The 13,296-nt window shown below is 33.1% G+C and overlaps 1 protein-coding gene across 11 annotated transcripts in view; it reads left to right on the forward strand.

Annotated features, from left to right (window-relative positions):
- Window positions 1-13,296, forward strand: part of LOC116343483 (serine/threonine-protein kinase MARK2-like) — a 35,176-nt gene that overhangs the window by 20,122 nt on the left and 1,758 nt on the right. For 9 of the 11 annotated variants that reach the window (XM_031771538.1, XM_031771537.1, XM_031771541.1 and 6 more), the window contains 5 exons: window positions 1,593-1,723; window positions 1,863-1,977; window positions 2,051-2,117; window positions 10,893-11,014; window positions 11,112-11,283. In XM_031771538.1, coding sequence (XP_031627398.1) covers window positions 1,593-1,723; window positions 1,863-1,977; window positions 2,051-2,117; window positions 10,893-11,014; window positions 11,112-11,283 — 607 coding nt within the window. The remainder of the gene's footprint in view (window positions 1-1,592; window positions 1,724-1,862; window positions 1,978-2,050; window positions 2,118-10,892; window positions 11,015-11,111; window positions 11,284-13,296) is intronic. The other 2 variants (XM_031771544.1, XM_031771545.1) reach the window with 1 other exon arrangement.

Genomic DNA, 13,296 nt, shown 5'->3' on the forward strand with positions numbered 1-13,296 from the left:
TGGAATATATGGGTTGCATCATAAATCCGTACCCTATAATCTCTTTACCACAGAATTAAAAGTGTAAATAGACACTTTTTCCGGTTCATCAATTTTATTTGGTCTATAGCAGAGGGCGATTCCCGAGTCAAAATTCTCAAAAAAAAAAAACATAATTCAGTGAGGGAGTCATAAATCAGGGTGAGGATTAAAGTGAGCTCAAATCCCAATGAAAATAAAAGAGCAACATGACATTTTTTACATAGATTTATTGTTGTAATTACACTTTAGTCCTCGCCCATTCAATTGAATCTTTGCGTCAAAAATGAGCTCTTATATTTTTTTTTAATAATACTACAACATGAATTTTTTTATAAATAGTTAAATACAAGAAATAAATTATGTGAAAAAAAACTTCAAGTTGCAATATCATTTGGAGAAAAATAAGAGCTATTGGCGAATCGTGAATTCAATTGTAATGCCTTCTTTACTTACATTGAATGTCTTTTTTTACAACCGGTGGCGGTATTCTAGCCAAATATTTCCGATTGGAATCATTCTTTATCGGAATTATTGTTTTGTATATGAAACAATGGATTCAATTGTTTGATGTAGTCCCGAACAATCGATTACATTGTGCTACAATAAATCCAATCGGAATTATATGCTAGAATACCGGCACGGTATTGTGGTCAAATATGCCAGCCGTTTTTTCCGATTAATTCGAAGTTCCGAATTGTAATTAATTTCGAATTGGAGTAACATTTTTTCAATTGATCTAAAGAATATTGTAACGAGATATTTGGGTTCTATTTTTAGAGAGATCTGTACGGACTAATGAATCACCTCATATAAATAAAAATCAAGTGAATATCATTTAAAAATTAAGAATATTTATAACGAGTAGCATCCCAACGAAAACTATAACTCATATGTGACGTATTATTGAAGAGTTTGAAAAGTATTTTACAACAATATTTTGGAATAGTCCAAATTAGTATTCAATTTTGTGCATTTTTATTTAACCCTTAACCGGGCAGGTCAAAATACTAACGCTATCGGGCAAGTGGGGCCTCTGAGACCCGACGTACATTTTCCATGCAAATTCAATGAAAAATTTTTTTTTCCTTTTTTCAAATTTCAATGAATTTATACGACGAAAATTATTGTTTTAACATAAAAGATATTGAATTAAATATGTTTTTTGTAAAATATAACTGAAAAAATGAAAAATAATCAATATTTATTCCGAATTGGATGAATTTAAGTTTCAGTTCATCAGTTGTTCAGTACAAATTTTGCACTTCATTTTAAAAAATTTGATGACAATTTGTATGGAAAATGTACGTCCGGTAGTTGTTCAAACCTCAATACAGCGCTACTTAGGGAACCAAATTCAAAACAACTTTTATCAACGATTAGTAGAAGGATGGAAGAATATAATACAAAACAATTTGTTTGATTAAAATAATATTTTATGCGATTTTATGTATCTTTTTTTTTAAATGCGCTACCGGCCCTCAGAGAACCGACCTGCCCGGTTAAGGGTTAAAAATCTTAAGAAATAACATGTTTTTTATGTTACAAATCGAGATTAATTTTAAAAAATGCAGAAATCTTTCAACGTTTTATAACAGGTGTTGGACCAACAGCTGCAACTAACAGTGGCAATAATACAGGTACAGGATCAGGTCAACAACCGTCTTCTGGAAGTAGCAGTGGAGCTAATCCGACTAATTCAAAGGTATATTTAAATTTAAAAATTTTCGCGCTTCATAATTAGAAAAATATGTTACGGATTATGAATATATTCAGAAAATTCATCAAATTAAATTTTATTGTCAGTTACTCTAAATTCATACATATCATTATTATTCGCATAGGTTGCAACTGGAACTACAAATAATGCGAATATTTCTGCGTTGAATACTTCATCAGCAGCTAGTGGAAATGCCGCTTCTAATAATAACAATAATAATAATAATAATAATAATTTGAGTAAGTAAACCCAAATGTCTTATGTTGAACGAAAATATTTTCATTTTCTATTCACTATATGATTTAATTTAAGGTTCGAATAATCAAAATTCGGGTGGAATTGCAGTCTCATCATCGGTTGGATCAGATCGCTCAACATTGTAAGTAATATTTTTTAAAAAAGAATTTCATTCAAAAAATAATTGTTGAACAAAAAACACTAATATTTTCAATGCTATATAACTCTTAGCGACTTTCGTAAGTTCCCTGTTAAAAACCAAGACTGAGATTAAAGTAATAATTGAATCGTTGCGGCGAAAGAGTAGCTCTTATTTTTCTCCAAATAATACTGCAACATAAAGTTTTTTATGAATAGTTTATTTGTTGTATTACAACAAATAAACCGTGTGAAAAAAACTTCATGTTGCAGTATTATTTGGAGAAAAATAAGAGCTACTCTTTCGCCACAACGATTCAATTTATATATTGGGAGTTGGGTATTTACTATTATTAATGCTATTTGATCAAAGTATAAACACAACGGACTCTATTTTTTTCTATTCAGTTAGAGCGGAAAGGCACCTAATCGTTGTGGAATCTTGAGGTCAATAAGATGTTTCAATTTCAACCATAGCTGTCCACGAACACCAACGAACGAACCGTTCGTTCGTTTTCAATGTATATTTTGTTCGTTCGTTCGTAGAAAATGAATTGTTCGGTATATTCGTTCGTATGTTCGTACGAACGCGTACGAACAACGAACACGTTCGTTCGTTCGTAATTTATGGAAATTTATTTTCTCAATGTAAACGAATATTGCGATAATAAATGTAAATTGGAGCCACAGCACCCGAGCGGTTCAATGATATTCTACAAAAAAATCCATTCTTCGTGTAATTGGTTGTATTTTGAATTGTAAATACATTATGGAAGTTCTGGAATCCAGGTCAAATCCGAATTCCACCGGATTTGGACTTTGGGCCATCGAACCACTCAGGTGTTGCTCAACATTTTGTTTATTTGTCATGATTTCCCATCGAAAAAGTGAGAAAAATCGATTTAAAGTTCTCCCAATTTACAGTTATTATCGCAAAATTTGTGTACATTGAGAAAATAAATTACAACAACGAACGAACAATCCGAACAACACATTTTCTACGAACGAACGAACGAACAAAAACACCAAAAAAATATTCTACGAACTAACGAACGAACGTTCGTGGACAGCTATGATTTCAACAGAAAATATTGAATTCGATGAACAATGAGTTTTGAATTTGTGGTGAAATCACAAACTCACCAAAAAATCAATTTAAATTATTTCACTCATTGTTACAAAAAGAACTTAAAGGACATGGCAAAGTAGTAGATTAATAGCTTCTCACGTTGGCGATTGGAGGGGATAATTTCAAAATTTTTCAAAAATTCAATGGGCTAATTTGGTCTCTCAATAATAAGAGCTAAGAAAAAGTTATCACTTTATTAATATTAAAACTTAAACAATACCAATAACCCGCAATATTTTTCACGCAATCGCTATGAATATATAATTAATATTAAACATTTACATTTTGTTAAAATGGTAAAAACATGAGGCTGAACGAAAAAAAATTAAGCACAAGAGACTTATGAGTTCTGCTGAACCACAAAAATCGATGCGAATACCAGAAAATCATTTGATTAGGTAAATTCGTGATCGAAATAAAACTCATCGAAACAGTTGATCTTTATAGATGACTCCAGGTGATTTAAAGTCGAAAAATAACAGAAAAATAATGAAAAACATGTAGAAAAATCCAATAATGTAATATTACTATATTTATTTAAAAGGGCATGTGAAACCAATCCTCGCCTAAATTTTATTTTTGGACAACGAACTACTTATTGTGGTGCATTAGACACACACTGTGGTGCATTAGACTGTCTTGCAATAGGTTGCAAAACCTGAGCAACAAGAAAGTATGTACTGAAAAGTACTGAAAAGTGGACCTAGTATGCTCCCCGTTCAAATGCTGTATTCATTCAAATCATTATGAAAATAAAAGCCTCTATAGAAGAAAAAGTGGTAAAAACACTGTAGTAATATTTTGAATTTTTTCTGCGCGAGAGAGTTGGTATATCTGGCATTGTAAGGGGGCCCGAGTGTAGTCAAACCTCATACTTTGTTTTGTAAATAATAATAATCTTTATTCACCGCCAAAACTGGCTGAATCTTTTGAGTTTATACAATTTTTTATACATTTGTTGGTGGGAAAAAGGTATGAATCAGTGATATACTATGGTAAACATCTGATCACCGTTAAAAACCACATATTTTTAATAATAATCTTACGACCACATACGATATTCTAACGGTCACCCACACGGTCCACCAGCCCGGGTCAGTAGACCGAATGACACTCAGCCACCATCCCAGGCTGCACGGTAAAGGTAAATAGACCGAATGGGGTCGCCGAATTCGCAGCGGTCACTACGCCCCCCATGGCCAAAAGTTAAAATTACATCTTTTTATAAAAAATAAATGAATAAACAATTAGCTACGTCTTACTGTAATAGCCAAAAGTTATCCCGTCAAACAGCAAAAAACACTTATAAATAGTTAATATTTTCAAATTGCACGCGGTTTCGATGAGTCGGAAACTAATAAATAAATATAATTTTAAATACTATATCTATATAAAAAATAAATCACAATGTATCACATTTGCTCGTTTAAGAAAACAGTGTTATAATTGGACACCAATGACAAGTTTGAAAAGTGATCATCGCTTAAGGCTAAAAGTCGATTTTTGAAAGTTGATCTCTTTGATTGCATTGAAAATAGTTCGTGGACCCTATTTGACATTTTGCACATCTGGTTGAGTGGAACGGATCAATTTGTCATTGATTTTGAAGTACTCGACACTTCTCAAGTTACGTTCATTTTGATTGCGGGCCATTTCAGTCTTCAGTGATGGGCAGTGAACATTATTTTGCATCAAGTCGAATTTGAATAAAATTGATGCGTTTATACGGCGCCTTTGGAGTGATTGCATGTTTAGTTTCTCCAGCCGAGTGCTGTACGCTGATATCCTGTAGTCATTTGAAATATTTGGATACTCCTTGAGAGCAAACATTGAGAATTGACGCAGGCACGATTCGATTTTGTTCTTGTGTATATCATGGTACGGGAGCCATACCAAACAGCCATACTCCAAGATTGATTGCACGAGAGCACAGTATAATGACTTGAGAGTATTGACATCAGGAATATCGTAGCAAAATCTCTTAACGAATCCGAGTGCTGATGTTGCTTTGACAACGATTGAATCGATGTGTTTTATAAAGTTGAGTTTGTTGTCAAAGATGACTCGAAGAAAGCGAATCATTGAAAATCATTGACAGCGGTTCGTATAATAAGGCAGCACAATTTTTAAGAAGGATTGGATGAATTCCATCCGGTCCCGCGCCTTTCTTAGAGTTAATTTTTAGTAACTCGTCAAAAACAGAGAATTCGTTAAGAATGAAATTATTTACGTTAGAGTTTGTTTGAGTTGACGCTTGTGCTGTCGATTGAATTTGAGATGGTTGATTTGCAAAATTGTTTTTGAAAAATGTTGCAAACATTTCAGCCTGTTCCATCTTATCAACCGATGATTTGTCACCATAATGCAACGAATTTTGGGTCACAGTTACTGTTTTTCTTCGTGTTGACAAAACGCCAGAACGATGTAGGGTCGGACTTCAGTGAAGAAGTCATTTTGTCGACATACGAATTGTACAGTTCCGTGTTAAGTTTGCTGTAATTTTCGAGCGCAAGCAAATAGTCAGAGTCATTGTTGGTTGACTTCGATCTTTTCCACTCCTTGTTCTTTTTATTTTTGAGAGACTGGAGTTGTTTGTTGTTCCACGGACATTTCGATGTAATCTTTTTCGTTCCAAAAGGTACGTACTTTTCAATCGCCCCGTTAATAATTTGGTGCAAAATGTCAACTTTATGATCAAGAGGCTTATTCGAAAAGTGTTCAGAGAAATCGATTTCGGCAAAGTACCTATTCATTGCAATGTAGTCGGCTTTAAGGAAGTTTCGAGTTGGAATTTGCTCTTGAGTTAACTTATTTATGTGTGTCAAGAGAATAGGTGGATGATACTGTTCATCAATGGCAGATAAAGGCGGCGGACAAGAAACTTCGACATTCGTGAAATCGTTTGTAAATATTAGATAGAGCAGTTTATTACTAGCATTGCGAATAGAATTAATCTGATAGACACCATTGGCGGTGATGTCTCCGATAAAATCCGCCGCATGCTGTGGAGTGACGCAAGTTGGAATGAGAACATTATGTTCATCGTCATCCATAATCCAATTGACAAGGGGTAGATTAAAATCTCCCAATACAATAATAGTGTCAATTGGGCTCGATGGAATATGGCTTATGGCAATCGAGTGGCGTTTGTATATTTCCGGCTGTGAGTTCGGCGGAATATACGCAGCATAAATAAATACATTGAGTTTTGTATTAATGCTGACTTTAACGCAGACATATTCCAATTTATTTGAATCATCGAATACAATGTTGGTGGATGTTAGTTTTGACTGCAATGAGTACACCACCACCACGACTTAACGATGAACCAGTCTCGAAACGATCCTTACGGTAAACATGGTATGAATTGTCAAAGAATTCTGACGAAAAATGAGATTGGTTCAACCATGTTTCCGTTAAAACAACAATCGAATGTGCAAATGCCGACGAATTGCAGAAAAATTGTTTTGATTTGGTGCGCAAGCCACAAACATTTTGATAATAAATATCATTGCACACCAAAGTCGTTGGAGGAGAGTGATTTGTGTTGCTTAGTTGCGACGATTTTGTTGCGGTTGACTGTACGAACCCATCAGTGGACTGAGTAGGTATTGAGACAGCAGTGGAATTTCCGGTGTCATTTTTTGCCTTTGTTGTGACTTTCGTCGATTTCGACCATGAATTGGTGGCTTGAACGAGGCATGATCCTTGTTTTTTGAAGTTTTGTCAGTTCGTTGGGATTGTGGAACTGATTTAGAGTTTTTATTGCTAGGCAATGAATTTTCAACGATTTCTTTGGCCTTAACGCCCGGTGGCCAAATGGAAGTGTCCATAATAATGCCGAAATAACGATTTGGCACTTCTATTTTGAAGGAAACGAACGATAATTTCCTTGCGTCTTTATTTTGGCTCACCAGTTCGATCACCTTCAAGTCACCTACTACACTGTAACATTGGTGTGATTTCAAATGATGAAACGGTGATATCATCGACAGTAGTATCAGGCCGAAACGGTGAAATATAGACCGTTTTTGTTTCATACAATTTTGAGTTAATTGCATGACCGACCCGATGCCCAAAATCACAATTTGCCACTTTGGAATTCAAATTCTTTTTAGAATTTGAAGTGGCTGTAGTATTCCTACCAACGACTTTTGACTGGAGATGTGAAACCGTCATTGAATTAGGCTGTGAGCTAGCCTTTGTCACTCTCGTTGGCTTTGACACCTTCTTTTTGCGTGGATTTGACACTGTGTTTGTCGACACATTTAATCTAGTCGATGGACTGACAGATCTACGACGCTTGCGTAAAACTTTTGGTTTTGGTCGCACGGTCGGAACATCATTTGTCAAAATATCACACGAAATCGAAATTATACTGGTGTCATTTTTTTCGTTATCAACAGGGTCAATCACATCGGTACTGTTTGCATCGATATCAATAACGATATTGGTATCGATTTCCATCTGATTGATCGTAGTCGATGGAATGTCAGTATGAATTACTGAAGACTGTGTCAAAATTGGAGCGGATAATGATAAATTCTCGCCATTTATTTGCTTTGCCGAAGTGGCTGCGTTAGAAATCTTCAACTGATCCAATTGTGGTTGAATAGTGGATTGAAATTCCGTTATTATTTTGGCACTATTCACGAGAGTTGATGCGATGCCATTTACCGTAAAGGTCAAACATATATCGCAATACCACTGTAAATTTTTAATCGAAACGAGATAATTTACAATCGATTTTTTGTAATTACCATTATCTGTAATTAAACAGTTGATGTGAAATTGTTTTCCGCAAAATCCATAGCAATTTATCACATCTTTGTTGGAATTGGTCGTGGACTCGGCACACAAAGTGCATTTGTCATGCTCTGTATTCATATTTGTAGGTTGTCACACTAACAAAATACACGGAGAAAAAAAAACGAAATCAAACCAACGAAAGCAACACGAAGCACAAAGATATAAACACAATAAATGCTAATTTAATTAAAACAATGCTTTAAAACGAGAAAAAAATTTTTTTTAGCAAAGAATACTGCTTAAAACAATAAAATAAACGAAAAAATAAACACTAAAACTAGGAGCTAAGAAAAAGTGTTGTTCACTGTTTGACAGTTGACAGATTGATAAAGTTGGCTCATTTTAGAAAAAAAATTGACTTGATATTTCTGCTCTGAAGGCTCATTTTGGTGTGCATTTTTTTTTATTTAAATGCGCTGAAAATTGGTATATAGTAGTTTTTAGGTATGAGGAAGCCGAATTTGGCCTTTATTTTGGGATACAATAACGTTTTATTACGTTTTTCATACAAAAATTAGCCAAAATGGCAAAAAAACGTCAAAAATGTACATTTTACTTTTCCGCACACACCTAGTGTGTAAGGTAAAGTATTGGAATCGGTCGAAAAATTAAAACCCATAAAAAATGTATTTTCTGGGTGTTTTTGGGGCCAGGGAACACGAATATAGCGTTTTTTCGATGTCCGAATGTATGTGCGTGGTACCCTGTACGCTGTACGCAAAAATTTGTTAACACGATTACTTTCAAACAAGAAAAGTAATTCAAAATCTGACTTCACAGGATGATTGGGGGTGCCGAGAAATAGAAACCATTATATTTTTTAGCGACTTTGGTTGATAAAGTGAAGTGTCATGTCTGGTGTGATGCCCATGGGCATCCATGGAAAAAATTCAATTTTTCCTACAAAAGTGATATTTAATGTATTCTTAAAAAGAATAATGTATTCACTCAAAAATATGTATTGAGGGATTTTTGGGTACGAGAAAACCGAATATGACGTTATTTTTGCGATACAAATATATTTCGATACACTTATCACACAAAAATTTCAAAAATTTTGGATTTTTGTATGAAAGCGGGCCTGTATGATATCATAATTGGCTGAAACTTTGCACAGGTTATTTTTATCGCACAAAAATAACATTCCGAGGGTTTGAAGAGAGTTCAATGCATAATGGGGCTACCTCCCGAACAAAATTTTGGTTTTTTTTGCTCAAAAACGAAAATTTTACATGGAAGGTACCCCTAAATTGTATTGAAATTTCTTCAAACTTTCAGAATGTTAGCTTTTACTTTTCCGCACACCTCGTGTAGGAAAGGTATTGTATATTAGGCCAAAAAATTAAAGTCATCCCAAAACATGTTTTCTATGCATATTTAATGTAGAAAACACGATTGGAGATGATTTTGGGGCATATTAATGTGCGTCGTTGTGTGTGATGTGTCCTGTGTCCTGTGGCGTGTTGCCAAAATTTGTTAACTCGATAAATCTTCTTCCAAAAACTCAATTCAAATTCTGACTTTGCAGGATGATTTGGGACTACTAGGAGAAGTGCTGATTAGTTTTTGAGCAATATCTGTTGACCGGTGTAATTTTTTTTGGTCCGAATGGAGTACCTTCAATCCACTTTTTACTTTTTTGATTATTTTTCAACCATTTTGGTGACACGATGGTTTCGTGCTCAGACATGAAATTCAAAATCTGACTTTACGGGACGATTGGGCATTACGAGGAATAGATCTGGTCAAATTTTCAACGACATTGATTGATCGATGTAAAACTTAGACTGTGAAGAGGCACTTATGAGAAAAATGCCTTAAAATGATATTCTTCCAATTTGAATGCTGAAAGAATGTGTAGTGGGGGGTTTTTTGAATCTTATGTTAGTTTTAAGATGCAATCAATTTTTCACAGACTTTTCATACAAAAATCCACAAAATATTTCATTTTTTGTGGTACCGTCATGATGTGAAACTTTGAACAGGCTATTTTTTTGATTGAAATTTCTTTAAACTTGGTATGATTATTTATTTTGATGAGAAAATAATATTCACAAGTTTTCACGGTAATTTAAGTTACTGCAACCATACATAGACCATCATTTCTGTTTATTCCCAAAATTTCGGTTCCATGTGGAAAAGTCAGCTTGCGGACGTAAGCCTCTTTATTTGTGAAAAAAATGACCTCTGCAAATTTTCACATGATTACGATTTCATACAAGCATTGAAAAGTCTATCAAAAATTATTTCTATCGCAAAATGTCAGATCATGTTCAGTTTTCTCGTGAATTCAAATTTAAGTAAAAGATATGTAATAAATGCATGTTGTGGATCATAGTGCGGAAAAGTTCATCTTACGTATGTAAGACATTTTATTTTTATAGAAACCATGTATTTTTGGTCTTGAAATGGCTTGAAAGTTGTTCATATACATATAAATTGAATGAAAAATAACTCTAGTAAGATTTTACTAAGTTTAAAAAAAAAGTATTGCTTTCAAACAACATTTTCTTTATTTATAAATCATTTAATAAGTTTGAAAAAAATTCTTTCGTTTTGCTAGGAGAGGAAAAAATCGTTAAATTTCCTAGAACGACGAGAGAAAAAATCTTTTGATTTGATAGAGTTCTTGAGACAAATTCTTCCCACGTAATTAGTTTTGATCTAGGGGTAAAAACTGCTTTTTGGAATGGTGTGTTGGAAATTTTTTTCCATTTGCTATAGGGATTTTCTCTAGAAATTGAAAACCTTTTTTGAGCTCCGAAAAAATATTTCATTGTTATAATGAACTTTTCAATGAACAATTTATTGAATTCATTTCCATCTCACCTTTCTTTTCAGGAGCAGTAATTTCAAACGTCAAAATACGATTGATTCATCTACAATAAAAGAAAATGCTGCTCGCATAGCACAAAATCAGCGACCTGCATCTGCACAACCAAAGGCAGTTTCATCCACTGATAGTAAGTTAATCCTGAAATCTGAATTTTGTTTTTAATTTCTGTAAATTATATCTTTGAATCTTAGAAAAATATTTACATATTCAATTGTACTTTTCAGCTGCTTCAAGTCCAGCAAAATCGAGAGCAACCTCCAAATTTATTGATCCGGCCAATGGTAATCAAACAGTAGGCCCAAGCAGTGGTGGCGGGTTGATGCAGCGGCGGTCAACGCGGCTTTATGAAAAAACATTGTCATCTGAAAAAACAAGTGTATTACCTGCAGAATCAAAGTAAGTAAATATTTTTATCCGATATATTTATATATAATTCAAGTGTAGCCATACTCTAACAGTACAAAACAAAGTATCGAAATGTACTTACGAATGCTGTTGTTTGCAAAAAAATTATTCAATTTTGTTGACACTTTGAATTAAAATCCATCCTTGTGTAGTGCTTTTATTGATATAGATCATAAAACGAGTTATGTTGGATATTTTCAACTCTTTCGCAAACATCGCACATTTTTCACTGTTCAATTTTTTGATGAAATTAAATACTTTCAAGTTATATCGACTATTTTTCGAGTTTTCTAGAGAATTTTTTCGATTGATAAATCTGATGCATATCATTATTATTATCAATATTCATGTTGATGTGAATGCATTGAAAAAGGAAATTTAAGATTCTTTTGCCTTATTATTAATATGGGTTAAGGTTATATGAACGGGTGAGCTCAAATAATTGATTCTGACGTCCTGAATTTTAAGGGTTAAAAAAATTTCGAAAAATCTGGGGGGTAATTTTAAAAAATTTCGTAAAATCTGGGAGGGTAATTTCAAAATTCTTCTGAAAAAAAATCTCTGAAAAACAATAAAAATAAATATTTTGAAAGAAAAAATCGCAAAAAACAGATCGAAAATTGCTGATCTGACAATTTATGAAGCGGATATTTTTGTATGTTTCGTTCGATTTATTTTTCGATTTTTTCGGCCAGACACAACAGAGAAATAGCACTTTAGCTTAAGTGTTTATATTCAAATTGAATAATTCAATGCATAAAAGTTGATATGTAACATTCGATTCGATTTGAAAGATGCTGATTTGATAATTATTCAAGCAAAAATATGATCAAAAATCAAGGGGGGTAATTTTTGAGCCGCTTTTCAGGGGGTAATATGGACCCACGTCAGAATCTATGGCTCAAATCCCGATGAAAACAAATGAGCATCATAAATTTTTTTTCACGTATATTTGTTGTTGTAATTACAACAACAACTTCATACAGAAAAAATGTCATGTTGGTCTTTTATTTTCATCGGGATTTGAGCCAACTTTAATCCTCAACCATTCATATGAAGGTAAAGTGAAGACGATTTAATGCCATGGCATAATGTGTATTATCACTATTATTCCGTTATGTATAAGTAAAGCGTGAATATAAATTTTGTGGTATAAATACACTTTCCCATAAAAAGCAAACCAATTTTCATGTAAGAATAAATAAATCGTTGCACGAAAAAATACTTATTTTAATATTATTTTTCTTTAAAAGAAAATATGAAGCGCAATTGAGTAATATTACTTTCGCGAACTTTTCGCAAAATTCAAATAAGTAATTTTTGTATCAGTTTGTACAATTATAATTTGTATAATTATCAAAAGAAATTGTGAATGCAATTTGAAAACCTTTGAACAATTTCACTGGTAGACATCTTAGAATCTTATAAAATGGAAGCAAGACTTTAAAATATTTTATGTGACATATAAAATATCGCATGAGATTTTAATTTGACACTCAATGTCTATATATAACAATGTGTGCATGTTAATTGGGATTTTGTATTTCGCATTTGTTGAGTAAAATAAGAAAAATGTACCCAAATTCTTTATGGCCATCAAAACAATTATTATTACATTTATTTCAAATGCAACCAGATGACATTTTAGACTTATATCTACATAAAAAAGGTTATATTTCCTATTGTATAAAAATTGACGAATCAGAAAAATTGATAACAGTAGTTTAATCATGCAGTTTAGCATTACACATATTAATATATTGAATGCAATACTAAATGGAAATCAGAAAGACCAGAAATCAAAAAAGACCAATTGATTTTTCTTACCAAATTTCCAATTCCGATCAAAAAATTAAAAAAAAAAACGAAATTTGACATTCCTCGCCTACGAATTGTAGCAATGTAATACCGCTGAAAGTGAATCTTTTGATGTCTCTCCTGGTCCAGTGTTCTCAATCTTCCAGCTCATGTCACCTCATTTCACATGATATTATAGAGTTAACC

This window comes from Contarinia nasturtii, unplaced genomic scaffold (genome assembly GCF_009176525.2).
Source record: "Contarinia nasturtii isolate CC-2019 unplaced genomic scaffold, AAFC_CNas_1.1 Cnas_scaffold_1029, whole genome shotgun sequence".
Taxonomy (NCBI): Eukaryota; Metazoa; Arthropoda; class Insecta; order Diptera; family Cecidomyiidae; genus Contarinia; species Contarinia nasturtii.